The sequence below is a fragment of the Culicoides brevitarsis genome, chromosome 1 (genome assembly GCF_036172545.1).
Source record: "Culicoides brevitarsis isolate CSIRO-B50_1 chromosome 1, AGI_CSIRO_Cbre_v1, whole genome shotgun sequence".
Classification (NCBI taxonomy): domain Eukaryota; kingdom Metazoa; phylum Arthropoda; class Insecta; order Diptera; family Ceratopogonidae; genus Culicoides; species Culicoides brevitarsis.
Window position 1 is genome coordinate 4,496,269 of NC_087085.1, and position 20,573 is coordinate 4,516,841.

Sequence of the window (20,573 nt, forward strand, 5' to 3'; positions counted from 1 at the left end):
TTAGATTGATGCCCAAAAGCACTTTAAGCCTTTAACCATTTCATTAAAATGATGCATTGATCCCGCTTTAAAGTGTGATTCACTTTTTTTTTGGGAACGAAGAACGACTGAAACTAATTACGGCATCGTATTATTAAATCGAAATAAATTATCTTTTGTTTTCTTCTTCGACGGAAATTTCGAGCCGAAAACCGGCATTTTATGAGTTTATGATTATTTAGAAACTTTTTATGGGTTTCTTTGTTCAATTATTATTAATATTCCGTGTTGTGTGTGCGAATGTTATGTTCTGTGAAAAATCGGTAAATATCGAGACAGACCCGAGTTCAAAGAAACTGTGACCAATTTTGCCGTATGGCAGACATTTTTAAAGTGAAATCACACGGAAATCATAGTTTTGTGCGCATTTGCCCGGAAAAAAAGCAACAAATTGTTTAATATTTGTTAAGTGAGTGTGTGTGCGAAATACAAAAAAGATCTTTTTTGGCATCATATTGAATTGATGTAAATTTATTACACTCCATTGTTACATTATTTATTGTTGTTTACCATTTGTCGGGTGCGGGACACCAACCGAAAAACAACAACAACAACGACGGAAAATTATTATAAATATGATAATTTATTTTTCGGCGCAGAATTTATGGGAAAGTAAAATAAAATGAAACAAAAAAAAATAGTTGGAGAAAAATTTTTCCTTTGCAAGCACCGACATGTAGATTGTTGGTTATAAAAGTCAATTTCATCTCTTTCATGAGAAGCGACCTCTTCTTCTTCGTTTATAACTACCGGAGAAAATCCACTGACATGACATGCTTGCCGTACGTTCGAAACGTATCTCGAGTTATTTTGATATAAAATGGACTGCCGGCTTATAAAATACGTTACGTTCAGTCTTCATTGATATTCTTCGTCTTTCTTTCTTGTTAAAGTACAGAGGATTTTTTTTAAAATTTAATGAATTTATTTAAAAATATTTTTTAATTTTCAAAATAATTCTAAATAATAAATTATTTAATTGTTTTTTTAATTTATTATTTTTTAATGATTAAAATTGATTTATATAATTAAAATAATTAAAACTAATTAATTAATATTTTTATTGATTTTGAAATTAAAAAATTTTTATTTTTTTATAATTTTTTTTTTGTTTATTTTATTTAAATTTTTGTTATTTTATTTTAATAACAAAAATAAATAATTAAAATTAATGAATAAATATTTTATAAAATTTTAATATTATTTATTTAATTTTTTGAAAATCTTTATTTTTAAGGATAAAAGAAAATTTTTAACCCAAAGAATATTTAATTCATGGAATTTTTTTCAAAAATAGATTTTCATAAATTTTTCATAAATTTAAAAAAATAACAAATTAATTAATAAAAAATTTAAAAATTCGAATATCTTAAAAATAATTTTTTTTCAAAAATTACTAATTTAAAAAATATTATAAAATTTTAATTTTTTTTTATAACAATAGGTAATCAAATTTATTTGAAAATAATTTTTAAAAAATTAATTTTATTCTTTTAAAAAAATTCTAAAATTAAAAATTTCAAATAAATAAATAAGCACTTAAACTTTAAGTAAATAAATATTTTTCTTTAATATTTCTTTATTTTTCTTTAATTTTCATATTAAATAAATTTTAATTTTTTTTATAAGATTTATAAAAATTTTTTTTTTGTTGAAAATAAATATTTATAAAAAAAATAAAATTTAAATTAAATTAAATTTTTTAAAATTCAAAATGAAACCTAAAATTTGAAATTTAACAAAAAATATTATTAACATTTTTAAAATAATATTTTACAATTTTTTTTAAATTAAAAAAAAAATTAATAAACGCTCTGTATTTTCTTCATTCTTTCAACTTTTTTTTTCTTCTTCTTTATTTTATAATAAGGCTTATTTTAAATTGATGCTTCTCCATGCTCCTATACCGAACAATTTCTTAGATTATTTCAATATTGTATTGATGTCCATCCAAAGATCAGACTCGCAAGCACGGAAGACTGTCTAGATACCAATAAAAATAATAATATAATAGGAGTTGCTCAAAAAAAAAAAAAACTTTTGCCTGTAGATGAAATTTTTCATGCACATTTATTTCTTGTGTGTGCGGCATCATCGGCATGTTTATCATCGTTTCTTTTTGCTCAACTTCTTCTCGTTGAACGAACGCCACGCAAAACAAAAAATATTTATAAACTTGCACGTTTGCTTAGAAGAAAGAAGAATTTTGAGCAAAGCCAAGTGCATTGGCAAAAAAAAATATTTTTGTTATTATTATAAATTTTTTTTACTGTTTGAAAGAAATAAAGAAGAAGGAGGAAGAAGTTGCACAAAAGGAAATTAGTCACTGAAATAAATAAAATACATTTAGTTTGAAGCGAAAATAATTAATTCCTTCTTTTCTGCTTCATTCTGAGAGTTAAGAACGTTTTCTTCATCAATAGATCAAAAACAGTTTTTTTAAAGTTTAGTTTATTTTTTGTATTTGTGTACTTTTATCTTTTATTTACACAGAGATACAAAAATAATATTTATTTAAACATAACAAACAATTTTTCATCTTTCACATATGGGAGTGTTGAATGCATGGAGAGAAAAATGAAGAAAATTTCTGTTAAATAACATCCATTTGGGAGCTAATAAACTTTTGAAATTAATGGAAATAATGAAACGTCGTGCATGGATGATGGAAAGGGAATTATGAAATGATTTGAGGTTGAGTGAAGACCACCTTTGATATTTTTTTCATATGAAAAATCATCATTTGGATTTTTTTTCAAAGAATTTCGCTTAAATTTTCATAGTCCCGATTTTTTTAATTTTTTTATAAAAATTTAATAAAATTAAAATTTAAAAAAAATAAAAATTTTTAAAAAAATTTTTAAATAAAAAAAAAAATTAAAAAAAAATAAAAATTAAAAAAAAAATTTTTTATGCTTGGTTTGGATTAATTTATAACAAAATTAAGTCAATTTTTCAGAAAGAAAAAAATTACTTACCATCACGTTCCTTTTTTTTCTTGCTGAAAGTACAATAAACCGTCAAGTAGTTCAATTTCCTCTTGATTGCCTGCTTTTTCACCGACGAAATTGCTTAATAAATGCTCCGTTTGGAATAAGTCAAAAACTTATCTGATCTGCTTAGACACGTACAAGCATTTGTCGAATGTGACGCCGCCTCACCGCGAAAGGAGAAAACGAAACAAAACAAAAGATGTACTCACACCGTCTTATCCGCAGATGATATCCTCCTGCAAATAAGAAGAAAGAAAGAAAAGAAGAAGAAAAACAAAACTTTTATTCATTTCTCCATGTTTTGAGCACTTGTCGCACGTTTCATATTGAATTGCTCATAAACAACTTTTAGCCTAGTTATTTCACCCCGTTGTTGTTCCAAATAAAAAAAAATAATAATAGCGACCCATCCTCCGACTTTTTTCCTCTCCGTGCATTGTTTCGTCTCTAAACTAACTTTTTGCTCACATTTTTATTGAAAAAAGGAAAGAATGTGCAAAACTATAATTGTTTTAACGTGCTTCTCTTACCTGATGGCAGCTACAAGGGTTACTTGGCACGAAAAAGACGACGAAATATTCCGTTTTGATTATCTCCGAGCGAAGTTTGGTATTTCCGCAATCCGAATCACATCAGCACCTGCTGGATAGACATTTTTTCTTGCTTTCCATGTTTCGTTAAGTTTTCTAATTGTTATAACTGATGATACGAACGTGATGAAGATGAAGTTTCTCCCTCCATGGGCGGCAGAAGGAACCGCAACAACAAAAAATGTTTCTTTATTTACAATAATTAGTTAGATGCTGACGATGATAGAACATGACTTAGTTATTTATTTGTGAATGTGTGCGAGGGCATAACATACAATCATCTACTTCAATTTTCTACGCTGATTGAATAAAAATTATAAGAAAAAATTTCTCTCGTTTTTTTGGGAGGAATTTTTTTCTTTCATTCTTTCCTGAGGATGGTTTGTCACGTCTGGCATTTGTTGTTTGTGCAGATAAATATGTGTGAGATGAAAATTTGACTTCGAGAAAGCAGCGCGATTTTTGTCAAGAGAGGTTTGAGGGAATGATAAAATTTCTTAAGTAATTTTTTTTTGTAAAAAAATATTAATAAAATTTTTATAATTAATATTTTTTTTAATTTAAATATTTAATTTTTCTTAATCTAAATTAATTTTTTTATTTAATTTAAAAAAAATAAATAAAAAAAAATAATTATTTTTTAATAAATTTTTTGAAATATTGAATTTCATATTAAAAAAAATTAAATTTATTTTTTTCTTATCATTTTTTTATTATTTTTATTTTTTATTAATTTTTTTTTAATAATTGAAAGATTTTTTTTAAAATTACAAACGGAATAAAAATTTAAAAAAATATAATTAATTATTAAAAAAAAATTTGAAAAATAAAAATATTTTTTTTGTACCTATGTTGAATTTTTATATTAAAAAAAAATTAAAAACATTTAATTTTTTTTAATCATATTTTTTATTTATTTTTTATTCAATTTTTAATCAAAAAATGAACAAAAAAAAATTAATAATTTTTTTAAGAAGTTTAAAAATTATATTTTTTTCTTTTTTGTAAAAATATTCTTAAATCAATTAATAAATTTTTATTTAATTTAATAAAATTTTCAAAATAATTTTTTTTAATTAAATTTTTTAATTATTCGAACTCAAATTCATTATTTTTGTATTGAAAAAAAAAAAATTAAAAATTTATAAGTAAAATTTAACTAAAAAATATTTTTTATTAAATTAAATATTTTTTTTTTCTTTATTAAATTAAAGAAAATTCCTCAATTTTTGATTTATTTTTTTTACTCTTAAAATTTTTTCATGGCAAAGTGATTTATTTTGTTGACAACTTTTGCCATGTTCGAAACAAAAAAGTTCAAAACAACAAAAATCCCAATTTCTCCGTAAACAATTATCATCGAACATCTTCATTAAAAGTTCTATCACAACATTTCGACGCCTAATTGACAAACCACATACGGTTACAAGTTCCATCCGAAAAAAAATACACGTTGATATGAATTGATAAGATATGATGCCGTCGCCGTGTTGTAAAAAAAAAAGTTTGCCGCTATCAGTAACAATTATACGATGTCGAAAAGTAAATGTTCAGAATGATATACAATGTCAACAATTTTTTCTTGTTGTTTGCTCTTTTTTTCTTGTTGTAACGACGCGTTAGTGAATCATTACCGCGAGTTTTTATTTCATTTTTTTCACATCAAAAACTTGCCTTGAATCCCGAAAACGAAAGAAAAAAACGTCAAGCGCAGCGAAATATTCTTGTGTGGTACAACGGCGGCAAGATGCACAAATAACACTGACAGTGAATAAATTAAGATGTTTGCATTACTTACATTGCTTGCTCTTTTTCATTAATCTCACGTTTCTGCCTATGATGCACGGGCTGGCAGAAAGAAGCTTGAGCAAGCAAGATGATAGTAAATAAATCTTTTACAGCATCAAAAAATTGTTATTTTTTTTCCTTTGCAAAAGTTTATTTACCACACAGCGAATTTGTCAGTCATACAAGTTTTCTTTACACGACTTTACAAGAACGTCTTGCCTCCTGCTCAAGAACGTTGACGACGATAAAGACGACGGCGAACGACGTTTAATTAGTAGGGTTTCTTACTGTTAGGATGGAGCATTTAATTAAAATTTTTTTACTTTAAATAATTTTTTTATAAATTGATCGAAATTTGTAAATCGCCTTTTTGCTAATTCAATTTCATTTTTTTTTTAATTTTTACTCAAAACTCATATTTTTTTTAAATGTTTAAAATTTTCAAATTTTTAATTAAATTGGTAATTTTAACTTTATTTTTAAAGAAATTTCAGAAATGTCAACTCAAATTTTTGACAGTTGTAAAATTTGAAAATTGCATCTTTGCTAATTCAAAATAACAAATACTCATTTTGTAATTTTTTACTTAAAATTCATGAAAAAATATTAAAAAACTTTAATTTTAATTGTTGAAATTGATATTTTGATAAAAAAATTCAGAAATGTCAATTCAAAAATGACAGTTAAAAAATTTGAAAATCGCAATTCTGCTAATTCAAACTTTAAAAACAATATGAAATCTGATCCTTTATTGTTTTAGACTAACCATCGTTAACTTAATCGTATTGTCTAAAATATTTTCTATAGACTTGAAGATTAAATATGAAGAGAATGTAGAAAGTTTTAAGCAAACTAACTCATCAAGTGAAACTTTTGTTTATACAATAATCTCCGATTTTTTCATAAAACCGAATGAAATCTGTTATTTTTTGAAGATTACATCAAAGAATCGATCAACAAGATTTTTTCCCTTTTATTTATATTTATTCAGAAAAAAGATCAAAAACTGTATACATCTTCGTGTATTTTTGGAAGCATTTTTCGTTTTTTTAATTAAAACGAACGACGTTGTTTATGAGCAACTTTTACGACTTCTTCTATGTTTGAGGTCCATTTCACATCTATTTCATAATAATAACAGAACGCATGCTTTGATGCAATGAAGGCGTTGTTGTTCCATTATTTTGCATATTAACTTTAATAACTACTCACTACAATAAAAATTTCTCATAAGTCTGGTTCATTCTTCTTCGTTCGACTTGTTCGTCGTACCTTCGTACAGAAATTTATTTTATAAGTATTCCGGTCGGGTCGTTTTTCTTTCATCTTTGCCGACTTTATGGATTTAGTTGTTCGTGTAAATATATGTATAATGCAGTAAAAAGTTTAAAGCCATTCACACATTTATTCCTCATCAGGTTCAAAAAAACTTGAGAGAAAAAAAAATATTTCCGTAAAAATTTATAATTATAAACTTTTGGAGCGAATGGGATTGACTCACAGCTCCGAGAAATAATTACTGCCGTATTTTTCGTTAAAACAACGCCTCAATTCGCAGAACATTACCAAACATATCACACACACACACGATGGCAGGCAGATGCTCTTAGATCATATCTACCGCATTATCAAAGTTATTATTGCACAGCTGGAGGTTTTTCGGTTTTCCATGGCATGAACTGCTCCGATGTCGATGATGGTTATGATGACGACAATGCGGATTATCGACCAAGAGAGACAGATTTCTCGAAAAAAATTTTTAATAAATGCAATCTAGGTGAGAACCACTTGAAATGCACACAAAACACGTCATTTTTATTTTTTTTTCAGCAAAGTGCTTTCATTGTTTTACACGTTAAAGTCTCGTCAGGGATGGATTTTGATTTTTTTGCGCCTCAAAAGTTTTCTTAAAGGTCCTTTCTGAAAAATTGTAATTTTAAAAATCTATTTTAATTATTTTTTTTTAATTAAAATTTAATTAATTAAAATTAATTTAATTAAAAATTTAATTCTAATTTTACTGAAAAAACTTAAAATTAAATTAAAATTTAAAAAAAAATTAATTAAAATAAAAAAAATTAAAAAATTAAAATTTTAAAAATTAAAAAATTAATTAAATAAAATAAAAAAAAAAATAATTAAAAATTAAAAAAAAAAAATTAATTTAATTTAATTAATTATTTTTTTATTTAAATTAATATTTGGTAAATTTAAGAAAAAATCCTGAAAGTATGCAATGAAGCTCAAACATTAAATTTTTAATTTTTTACATGATTTCAGATGATTTTTTCAAAAATTTTTGTTCAGAAACCTTCTAAAAGATAAAACTAATTCATTACAAAAATCTGTAAAGAAATTTTCAAAGTAAAACTTGAGTTATTGCATTTCAAAATTTATCCAATTTCATAAAATTATTTTTAAATTCTTTTAAAAATCTCGAGTTTTGTTAGTTTTTACCTTAATATCCATCTCTGAATGCCTTGCTAGCCATTGTAATATATTTTTTCTTTCATTAAAATATTTTTGTCTGCATTCTTTCTGTGTCGCTCGCGGTTGTTCATTACGACAAACAACGACGACGACAGATTTCTATTGACTCACACACGCACACACAACTCCGCGGTAATTCTTTTCAGAACAACCATCGACGACGATGTCGACGACATACAATTTTTATATACAATAAAAATTCTTTGACGAGATTGTAAATATTTGCGCATATCTCTATTCCGCTCATTTTGTGCCAAGCAACTCATGAGCATTTTAAAAATATTTCCATTAGAATGTCCTCGTCCTCGTGCAGTCATTAGAGAAAACTGGAATAAAAAGAGAGAAGCAGAAAAGTAAGCATCCATTAAGTTGTATTTTAAAAAAGTTGCTGTTAATTCCTCTTTTTTATTTTATTTTTTTTTTGTTGTGTTTCAATTGTTCTTAACTCTTATCTGACTGACTACTTTGTTCGAAACTACGCTGCTTGCCATCCATCCATCCATCCATTCAACAGAAAATGACTTCTTACTAAAAGAAAAATAAAAAAAAATTGTTGAAAAAAATGGAAAACAAGAAAAGGCCTAATGATAATGATAATGAGCTTTTATTTACACATTCACATTATTATTATTTTTTTTTTTTTGCTTGAGTGTTGAATTCAAATAATTAAAAAAATGCATTTTTTTACATTTTTCATGTACAAAAAAATTATGAGGAAAAATGCTTTCCCAGAATTAATTTGGATTTATGTTAATGCATTTTATGTCAATAAAGTAGTAAACAACATTTTTTATTTTATAATTCGCTTCAAATTAAAATAAAATTAAATGCAATATTTTATGATGAGCGGAAAAATTTTATAAAAAATTTTTATCTGTAAAAATAAAATAAAATTGGCAGATTTTTAATAATTTTTTTGTTGGTTTTTAAAAGAAAAAAATAATTTGATTTTTCTGAAAAAAAAAAATTAAATTATGTCAATTAATAAAAAATGACAGTTGTGAAATTTGAAAATCGCCTTATAGCTAATTCAAGTAAATTTCATATTATTACCAAAAAATGTTTTTATGCGAAAAATGATGAATTTTATGAATTGCAGTGAACTTTTCGTTGAAGTGGTTCGTATTTAATGACAAAAAATATTTTGAGTGGTTAAAAATCGTTCATATTTTTTAAAAATTATTACAATCGTGTACACTTAACAAACCAATATACTTTCAGCTTTTACTTGAAAATCAAGTTGGCTAATTATTTTTCCCTTTTTTCCGTGAAAATCACTCAAAAACTTTAATTTCTATCATGATTTTCCATTGAAAAGCCAACAAATATTAAAACAAAAGACACTTCAAATCATTCAAAACTTTTCCTCGTTGATTCTTTTTATTTTATACTTTTATTTACAAAAAAAAACTGATCTTTTCCATCAGCATAATTTCTCCATCGCTTATCATTTATTCATATTTCAAGCATATCTTGACGTTAAATATATTTCTCTCATTACAAAAATTTTCTTACTACTTACCGCGAAAACATCAAAACATTGAGCATTATTGAGAAAATCACCTTGTACGCCGCCGTTTAAAATTGCTCTCAGCAACGTTGTTATTTTCCTGTAAACTGAAACTTTTCCTTTGGCATAATTTTTCTGAGCGCCGCGTCGAGTCTAACGAGATCTTATTACTCGCACATACAAATATGTATGGAAAAAATTTAATATTCTGCCCACAGCATTGCTTTTTTTCACATTATCATTACTTTTTATATATTATTTTACAATAGTGGCAACGTCAATTTGCATCGTGCGCCAGACAGGAGCGAAGCTACGACAGAGCTTTGGTATTAAGTAGCGCAAAATATTGTCTCTTATATTACATTTAGAAATTATTGTAAATTATTATGACGTAATTTTCAGATTTAAATCCATATAATTATTATGGATCTTTTCATCATTTCACGAGAATTGCGGGAAAAAGTAAATTTTTGATTAATTTGATTCAAAAAAAAAATATTTTTTAATTTTAATAAAATTAATTTAAATAATTTTTAATTTATTTTAAAAATTATTTAATTTTTTATTTTAAATTTTTTTCTTAAATTAAATAAAGTTAAATTAAATTAAAATTAATTACAAAACTAAATATGAAAAAAAAATTTTTAATTTTTTGTAAATTATTTTAATTTTTTAAATATAATTTTTTATTTATAAATTTATTTATTTATTTTTTTTTAAATGTTTAAATTATTAATTAATAAATTTTTAATTATATAAAATTTTATAATTATTTTTTTAAATAAATAAAAGAAATAAAATTAATTAAATAAATAAATTTTGATTGAATAAAAATATTTTTAATTTAATTTATAATTTTTTCGTTTATTAAATTTTGATTTAAATTCAATTAAAAAAAAATATTTAAATTAATAAAAAATTATTTAAAATGAAAAAAAATTGAATAAAAAATTTTTCAATTAATTAATTAAGTTATATTAAATTTTTATTAATATTTTTAAATAAAATTAAAAAATATTTTTTAAATATTTAAAATAAATTTGATAATTTTTTTTTATTTAAATTTTAAATTTCCCGCAATTGTCAGTAAATGATGATATAATTATGGAACATTTTGTGATGCATTCATGTCATAATTATACGCTTTTACTAAAATTTATCATTTAATGTTTAAAACAATGCTGAAAATTGTCGAAATGAGAGAAAAATAACACAAAAAGGGTCACATGTGCCATTTCCAGTTGAAATATTTATTTATTTATTGAGCCTATGCTGCTGCTGGATTATTGTTTTATATTTTTTAATAACAATAAATATAAAAGTTTTAAATCCGCTTGTGTCATTATTAGACAGGATATAAAACTACAACTTTTCCGAAAATAAAGTTTTGCCGATTTTTCTTGAGTAGTGTGCAAAAATATTTCCGGTTAATAACTCTATCAAATGTAATATTTTTTTATTTAAATGATGAATTTTTAAAAAGTTCTGCCATAAACTATCAAAGTAGCAGCAATAATAAATGGACCACGCCCTTGCACTTTCACCCAAACGGCAACCCAAACAGACAGACGAATAAATTTAGCAAAAAAAAATCCCTCACACTTTTTTTTTTATTATTATTTTATTTTTTTTATATAAAACTTTATAATGCATGTTGCATTCACAGCCGAAGTCTGTGTCGTGGCTAAAAAGGGAACGTGCGAAGAAACGAACTAAAAGGAAAAACTATATTATTGTTATATTCACTGGAACCCATTATTTGTATGAAATAAACGTCCGTAAAAGGAGAAAATTGCTTTTTTTCGTACAATGTGCATATTTGACAGTAATATGGAAAAAAGAAGAAAAAAAAAGTTTTTCATGCCTTCTTGAATTGCATTCGCTACTTGCTTGCGTTCAGTCATGTGAAATAAAATATGACTTACTTATAGTTTTTCGCTCGTTTTTTTGTACAATTTAATTTTTAATAAAATTGTTTTTCCTGAGAAGTTGTGGAAAAATATTCAATAATAATTAAGTAGGGTACTTTTTGTGAGAAAGTCAGCGAAAAAGTTACGTGACAAAGATATGTACTTAGAGGGTTGACAACTTTAAACTTTTTTTGTTAGGTCACGAAACTTTATGATTCGGAGAAAAACCACGCAAAATGTCTGATTGAAAAAAAAAAATTATAATGATGATTGTCAGTATTTGACAAGTTTCGTTCCAAGAAGATGTGTTTTCAATGAGTTGACAGATTTCATATGTGGTTGAAAATGTTTCTGATTAATTTATTCCAAGAAATTTTTTTTTTGTCAATAATAAAAAATTAAATTTAAAATAAAAAAAAAGTAATTAAATTAAAGTAAATAAAAAAATATATTTTTTTTTTATTTAAAAAAAAATTATTTATTTAAATAAATCTTTTTAATTATTTTTTTTTTATTTTTAAAAAATAAAAATTTTAATTTAAAAAAAAAATTTTTTTTTTTACAGAAAAAATTATTAAAATAAAAAAAATAATTAATTTAATTAATTTTTTTATAATTTTATTTTTAAAAAATTTTAATTTTATTATTTCCTAAAAAAAATTTTTTTTTTTTAAAAATAATTAAATTCAAAATAAAAAAAAATAATTAAATTAAAGTAATTTTTAAATTTATTTTTTATTTAAAAAAAATTAATTTATTTTTATTTATTTATTTTTTTATTTATTATTTTTTATTTAATTATAATTAATTATATTTAATTTATTAAAATTTAATTAATTTAATTAAAATATTTTTTATTTATCAAATTAATTTTATTTTTTAATTTTTATTAAAATTAATTTTAATTTTAATTTAATTAATTAATTTTTTTAATATTTTACATTTTTATTTTTTTATTGAAAAGAAGAAAAATATGTTAAAATTAATGAAAAATTAAAAAAAATTAAATCCTTCGAATTTCCAACTTGAAAAAGTGCAAAATAAATTTTAAGTCACTTGCAAACACTTTTAAGATGCAAATACGACAAAAGGTAAATTCTGTTGGTAAAACTTAAAAAAAGAGCAACCAAACAAAAACAAAAATTGAAATTACGCATTAAATGACAAACAAAGTTTTATTTCTTTATTTTAGAGATTTATTCAACTTTTTCCTCTTCGTTCAAGCAACTAACTAATAATAGTGAAATATTGCCGAGAAACCACTGCGTACCAACGAGAAACAAAAGAAAAACACAAAACAAAAGAACTTTTGGAACATTGATTAAGCTCGACGACGTCGACGCTGCTAAGTACCGCTCTAAGGATAAAAGTAAATAAATAAACAAAAATAAAATGGAAATTCATTTCTAAATTAAAATAGTTTTCGAACAAGGTGAAGATAACTACTGCAGTGCCGAGAAAAAAATCATCTACTCTGCTAAATTAAATTTTATTTACGCAAGCTGGAACGTTTCAGTTTAATGCTCTCACGTGTCACAACAACATCAACTATTTTTACGTGAAAAATACAATGAAATGATAACATGATGCATGATGTTTGCATTTTTTTTCGTCTGTCATAAAATTTACACATTTTAAACTTCTGTGTGTGGAGAGCGAACCGCAAACTAAATTTTCTGGCATATTGTGGCTTTTTTGTGAGTGTAAGCCACAGCAGTGAATTATATTTAACAAGACTACAACGGGAACAAAAAAAAAATTATGCACAAAAAGTACCTCGAGGATGCAGATTTTTTTTTTTTTTTGTGTATTTACTATTTATGTTTTATCTCGAGTGCAAACTTTGCATCCTTGCTTCTCACACACATGTAAAAGGTACATTTCAGGGATTCATGTCATTTTTGTTCAAATATTTGTGATAAAAAGTGATGTAGCGAGAGTGATAGTCACTTGAGAGAAAATATGTTTACCAATTTTCCACAAATTTATCTCATTTTTATGGAATTTCGGAGAAAACATGTGTCAAGTGTTTAAAAATTGTGAAATTTTGCGGAATGTGCATTGGGTCAAATATTTCAAATTACAATTGGGACAAAATTTCAAAGTGTAAATAGGGCAAAAAATGTAAAATATGAATTTAAACGAAATTTATAATGTGTTTTGGGATGAAAATTAAAAAATTTCGCTAAGTAGACATTTTCAAATGTGCATTGGGCGAATTTTTTAAAAATTTGCATTAGGAAAAAAATTTAAAGATTTAAAGTTGAAAATATGCATTGAGATGAGATTTAAAATTAAAGAAAAAATCAAAATGTCAACTTTTTAAGAATTTGAAAATAAGCAAAAATTTTAAAATTTGCATTGGGATAAAGTTATGAATGTGTATTGGGCAAAAATGTGCTTTTTAGTAAAAATTTATAATATTCATTGAGATAAGAATTGAAACTTTGAAAACTATTAAGATGCTTAAAAGTTTGGAAATAAGCAAAAAAATTGAAAATGTGTATTGGGTCAAAATTTTCAAATACGAATTGGGGCGAAATTTCAAAGTGTAAATAAGGCAAAAAATGTAAAATATGAATTTAAACGTAACTAAAAATGAGTTTTTGGATAAAAATTTTAAATTTTTGCTTTTTAGACATTCTCAAATATGCATTGGGGCAAAATTTTTAATTAAAAATATCAAATTTTCATGATTTTTCTAACAACTTTCTCCATTTTTTCTCTCTTTTCAGGGCTTGCTCCTCCCGTTGTGCAGCTAATTAGTGCCGACAAACATCTCAACAACTACGTGCTAAAATGCCACGTTGAAGGACACGGCGACATCGTCATCAGCTGGTTCAAGGACGAAGAGATTCTCGAACGTAGCGGGCACATCGACTGGCAAAAACGCCATTTGTTCATCCGTGACGCGACTCCCATGGAAAATGGCGTTTATGCTTGCGCCGCAACTAACGAAGCCGGGTCAATTGTTAGCACAAAAAATTACAAGCTAAAACTGAAAGGTGAGCGAAAATTGATAATTATGATTTTTGGTGCGGGCTGCGAACTACTACTGACACACAAAAACGAGGATTTTACTGCACGATCATAATTTTTAGATGCAAATAACTCTGTTATGGACTGGCACAAAACAATTTTGTCTGTTTTTCATTCATTCATTCAGTCAGTCGTCATTTTTCTCGGCAGAGGCAGAGGGATAATAATTCAGTTATTTCCAATAGATTAGATACACGCTCCTCACTCCAGCCGCAAAAACACAGTTCAAAGCAGGCAGTCAGGCAAGCAAAGGAGGAAATAATTTGCTACGTTTGCACAAATTTATTATTTTGATTCCGAAATGTGGATCTGTCGAGTGTGAGACGAACATATCTCGGAGTTATGAATAATCTACGGGGATGAATGTTTTGTTCGATTCCGAGTTAAATTCTGAGTTTTGTTGTTCGATGTTATTATTGTGACAGAAAACGAAGGCAAACAATAAAACAACTGAGCTAGAGAGAGAACAGGTCAAATAAAGAGAAAACTTTTCAGTAGTCAGTTGTTTGGATAATATCTTGAGGATATTTTGGTTTAACTTTATTTTTTAAAGTGACGATAAAATCATGCAGTTGACAATATTTAGCAAGAATTGTTTAGAGACAAAACTTTCTTGTGGCTATTTAAAGTAACCTAAACATATTTTTATGATTTTCAAGAGTTTGAAAGGATATTATTAAAAATTATATAAAAAATTGTAAAATAAATATTTTTTTTTTTTTTTAACTAAAAAACAATTATTTATTATTTTTTTTACATTTTTTAATAAATTTAATAATTAATTTTTTTTTTTGACACATAAAATAATTTTAATATTTAATATTTTAATTTTAATATTTATATTAATAAATATTTAATATTAATATAATTTAATTTTATGTCAAAATTTTTTTTTATCTTTTATTTTAACAAATTTTTTAATTTAATTTTATTAATTTTTTTTTTAATTTTTAAAAGTTTTTTTTAATTTAATTTTAAATATTCAAAAAAATTATTCTAAAAGTAAAAAATTTCTATTTTAAGAAAATATTTTAAATTAATTTTTTTTTTTATTTAAAAAAAATAAATTTATAATAATCTTAAATTTATTTTAAAAATTTAATAAACATTTTAAATTATTTATTTTTTTTAAATAAAACTTAATTATAAATCGAAAAATGACTTAAAATGTGAGAATGTCTTAATTAAAAAAAAAACTTAAAAAAAATAAAATTAAAAAAAAAACCGAAAATTCGGAAAGCCGAATTTAATATGAGTTTATAAAGAAATATTGTTATTTAAGCTGAAATTATTTTTTTAACTTTTTTTTTTAATTTTTTTTTTTTTATATTTTAATTAATTCATTTCACTTTAAAAATAAAAATATTTTTTTTTAAATTTAAAAAAATAACTTTTAAAGAATTTTAGCTTAAAAATGATAAAAATATCGAATTTTTATCGAAAATTCATGTCAATATCATTCAATTTAATTAAATTTTCATGAAAATCCGGCATAAAAAATTCAAAAAAATCAAAATTTATTGACAGAAAAATGATTTTGTGAACCGAAAACTCAAGGAATTTCCCGCAACAACCGCTTAAGCCTCTTGTTAACTTTATTCCCCATTGCTTATACACATATTTGTTCGATTAAAATCCTTCTTTACGACACAAGCAAAGGCAACTCAACTCGCATGCGAAGAAAAAAAAACATAATCAAACAGATAAAAATTTCATAACCAACAACTGTGTACTCTATTTATGATAACACAACACATTGTTTACAAGTTCACAATAGCAGCAAGCCAGTTCGTTCGAGTCATATATATTGTTCTAATGATGCGAATACACAACTCACGAGCCGAGAGACAATGAAAGAACGCTTTTTTTACGATGAGCAACTTATTTTTTATACGCCTCGTCGCAATATGGAAGCAGCAACGAGATATAAGAGTTTATTGCTTTCCTTCTGTAATATTTTTTTTGTTGCATGCATTTTCTCGAGCGAGCCGTGTACAGACAATGAATCAAGACGATAGCATGAGCAATAACTTTTTTTCATCGTCTGAGCTCGGAAATTTTTGTAGAAAAAGGATTTTCCATCGGTATCAAAACAAAGATTGTTGATGCTGGCTGCCGCTGCTGCAACGAAGAAAACGAAAGATGATGATGATAGTTGTCTCTCGGGAATCAACAAAATGCTTCTTTTGCCATACATTATTTTGATGATGATTTTTTTTTTCGTCTTTTTGTTTGTCGTTACGATCAAAGATTGCTTTTAGGTTGGGAGAGAAAGACAAAAATGTTGATTGATAAATATCGAAAGAGCGCACACACTTGACCTCAGCTCGTTTCTGATGTCGTATGGGGACAAAAATTGATACTTGAGTGCTTTTTTGTCGCATTTCAAATTTAATTTTGGAAAAAGCTGAGGCTTTGAAGTAAAAATTTCTTTTGAATTAGAAGAACGGGAAATTTTCTTAAAAAAATAAATATTTAAAAAAAAAATAAAAAAACTGATGAAAATTTAGTAAATGATACATAAATAAAAATTATTTGAAAAAACTTTTAAAAAATATTAAATTTTAATTTAATTTTTAGAGTATTTTTTTTATTAAAAGTTTCATTTTATTAACTTTTTTATGATTTTTTAAAAATTTTTTCGAAGTTTTTTAAAAATAATTTTAAAATTCAAATAAAATTTATATCTTTAAAAATTTTTTAATTAAATAAGTCAATTTTATTATTTTTTTCAATTTCAGAATTAAAATTTAATAAAATTTTATAAATAATTTTTTTTTATCAGTTTTCGAGTTTTTTATTTAAATAATAATTTTAACATTTAAATAAAATTTATTTTTTTAATTTTTTTATTATTTTTTATTTTCGAATAAAAATTAAATGAAACTTTATCAAAATTCAAATTAGAAAAAAAATAAAAACTGAAAAAGTTTTTTTTTTAAATTACAAAAAAATAAGAAGAATTTAAAAATTATTTAACTTTGATTTTTTTTTATTTTTTGAGAAAATAAATTTTTAAAATAAATATTTAAAAAATAAATTTAAATTTTTAAAAATTTAATTTATATTTTGTGTTAAATATTAAAAAAAATTAAATTTTTAAAATATAATTTTATATAAAAAAAATATTTTTTGATCAAAAATTTTTCAAAAATAAAAAAAAATCATGAATTTTTTAAAAATTTAAAAAGTCATTAAACTTTTCATATCTCAAATAAATTTGAAACGCGACAAAGTTTTTTTTTAAATTTCATAAAAACTTCTGTAAATTACGACGACTGCAAATTATGAATGAAAAAAAAAAACTTTTCATCAAAAAGAAATTTCTTTGCAATTTCCATCATTTCTAACTTGCGAAAGTCTCTCTCTAATCAACAAAAATTCAATTTTTCTTTTTTTTTCTCATTTCAGATGTGAAACAAAAGAAACACATTCTCGAACATTTGCTCGCGCATCACAAACTCTTCGAATGTTCTCCGAGCAATCCCAAATTGTGTCGCGGAAAACGCGACGAAGCCCACAAACCCGCGACAAACATTGAATTTTTGCGTCATCCTCACGACGTTGTCGGCAAAGAAGGCGAACACACGGTCCTCAATTGCTTGTTCAAAGTCACCGATGGCAGCGAAAACACGCAAACCGTGAAATGGCGCAAAGACGGGTCCGTTATTCGACATGCGGCGATGCGCGGAGGAAATGTCGAAGCCAATATCCCGGACAACATTTACGCGAAGGAACATGCGAGAATCCAAATTAACAAAGAAAATGCTTCGTTGGTCATTAGTTCGTTGTTGCCGAATGACGCGGGGTTGTACGAATGTTTGGTTCTGAACGAAGATGGATCGGAAGCGGTATCAAAAGCGGGTCATTTGAAGGTCATTGCAAGGTTAAAGTTCTCTCCGAAGCCAACAGCGAAGACTTTGGAGCTAAATTCCATCGGAAAAGTTCATTGCAAGGCCCAAGGAACGCCCTCGCCGACAATTCGATGGGTTTTTGGCGAAGATAGTCCTCTTCCGTCACATGCAACTTCGGAAAATGGCACTCTCGTGTTTGACAAAGTTCGTTTCGATGACAAGGGAAATTACACGTGCATCGCTTCGAACGCCGAACAAGGCGAAATTCGTGCTTCTGTGGCAATAACGGTTGCTGTTGCGCCCCAATTTGTCATAAAACCCGAACCAACTGTCGTCGTTGCTGAAATGGGAAATACTTCGTTGCATTGTCAGCCCACAGGAGACCCTCTGCCGACAGTTCAATGGGACAAAGACCTCAAAACGATCCACAATGACGAGTTTGACGATCGTTTTAGGATTTTGGAGAACGGAACTTTGATAATTACGGAAGCGCATCTCGACGACGACGGAAAATACGGATGCACAATCGGAAATATGGCGGGATTCAAACGCGAAGAGGTCCATTTGATGGTAAAACCCGGATATTTACCCAGCGGCAACTTGGAAGATGGATTTGTCATCACCCGAGCTGTTATGGTAACGATGGGAGTTGCAGCCACGTACATCATTCTCGTTGTCGTGCTCATGGTTTGGTGTCGACGACGTCGAAATGCGCGAAAAATGAAGCTGGGAGACATGAAAGACATGTGCGAACTCGAAGGAGAGATAAAAACTGCAGAAACCGAGCCTTGTTTGCCCATCGAGAAGGAACGCACACCCAATGGAGTTCACAAAAAATCCCCAAACGGCAAATTAAAGGCTTCAGGAGAGCCCGAAAAGAGTGACGACACCGTAAATTCAAATAAATCAAAAAAATCGACATCATCTTCGGTCTTGGATAATTACGCCATTCAACGCAGCGCCCTTTTGGACTTGATTCTCATCGGCAAAGGCGAATTCGGCGACGTGCTAATTGGCAAAGCGAAACGATCAGATCTCAAAACGACGACAAATGTGAAGGAAAAAGAGGAGCCCAGCGTTGAAATCGAAAATGAGAAGGAAAAACAACAGAAAGACGACGCCACGGAATATCGCTACGTGATGGTAAAGAGTTTGACAAAAGTGAAAGATGAGCACGCAATCACGGAGTTCAGGAGACAAATTGATTTGTTCAGGACGGTGTCGAGCAGGGGCGTTGCACGTTTGTATGGATTGTGTCGCGAAAAGGATCCCCATTATTTGACCTTGGAATACACGGATTGGGTAAGATTTTTAAATAAAATTTAGTGAAAAAATTTAATTTGATTTTTTTTTTTTGGGTTTTTAGGGAGATTTGAAACAATTTTTGTTGGCAACTTCGGATGAAATTTCAACAACGAAACTCGAAACGAAGCCAATTCCGTTGAATGTGTTGCAGTGTTGCGGTCTCGCGCATATGTTAGCCAAAGGATGCGATGCCATCTATAAAGCCAAATTGATTCACAAGTAAGTTTTCATTGAAAAAAAAAATTTTTTTTTTCAATATTTTTCAAAATTCTTAACTCTCTTATAATTTTAAAAAATTCAAAGTTTAATTAAATTTTAAATTTTTTTTTAAATTTAAAATTTCTTCAAAATTAAGCGATTAATTTTTTCTTATTCAATTTGGTATTTTTTTAAATGTTTTAAATAAAATTTAATTTTTATTTGAATTAATTTTTGATTTTTTTAAAATTTTTATTTATTTTTTTCAATTTAAAAAAAGTTTTAAAAAATAAAAAAATCTGTTTCCTAAAAGAGGAAAAAATTTAAATATTTCAAAAAAATTTTTTTAAAATTTATTATTTTTGATTTTAAATTTATTTTTTTTAATGACAAAAAATTATTTTGATTTTTAAAGCAAAAATTTGAAAATTTCTTAACTAAAAGAAAAATATTTAAAAAATTTATTTATAATTTTTTTTTTTGATAAAAATAATTTGAGAAAATTAATTTTTAACAATAAATATCTTTTTTAAATTCAAATTGAATTGAATTTAATTTTTATACTAAAAATTTCATTTCTTCTAATTTTAAAATAATTATTTAAATTTTTTGAAACATAAATTTGAAAAAAATAAAAATTTCTCTTTTCTTCGTCGTTTTATTTTTTTTATAAAAATTTTAAAGAAAATGAAATTTTTAACCATGAAATAATTTTCATAAAATAAAATTTTTTAGTAGTAAAAAAAATTTTTTATCAAATTTTTGAGAAAATTAATTTTTAAAAATAAAATTAAATTATTTTTTTTTATAAATTTAAATTAAATTAATCAAATAAAAAATTGAAATTCTAATAAAAA

At 25.4% G+C, this 20,573-nt stretch overlaps 1 protein-coding gene across 1 annotated transcript in view; it reads left to right on the forward strand.

Annotated features, from left to right (window-relative positions):
* The window catches only part of LOC134837071 (tyrosine-protein kinase-like otk), a 33,159-nt gene extending 13,418 nt beyond the window's left edge, over positions 1-19,741 (forward strand). Inside the window, exons 4-6 of the mRNA XM_063852387.1 lie at positions 14,056-14,325; positions 17,771-19,515; positions 19,580-19,741. Coding sequence (XP_063708457.1) covers positions 14,056-14,325; positions 17,771-19,515; positions 19,580-19,741 — 2,177 coding nt within the window. The remainder of the gene's footprint in view (positions 1-14,055; positions 14,326-17,770; positions 19,516-19,579) is intronic.
* Positions 19,742-20,573: the final 832 nt, after the last annotated feature.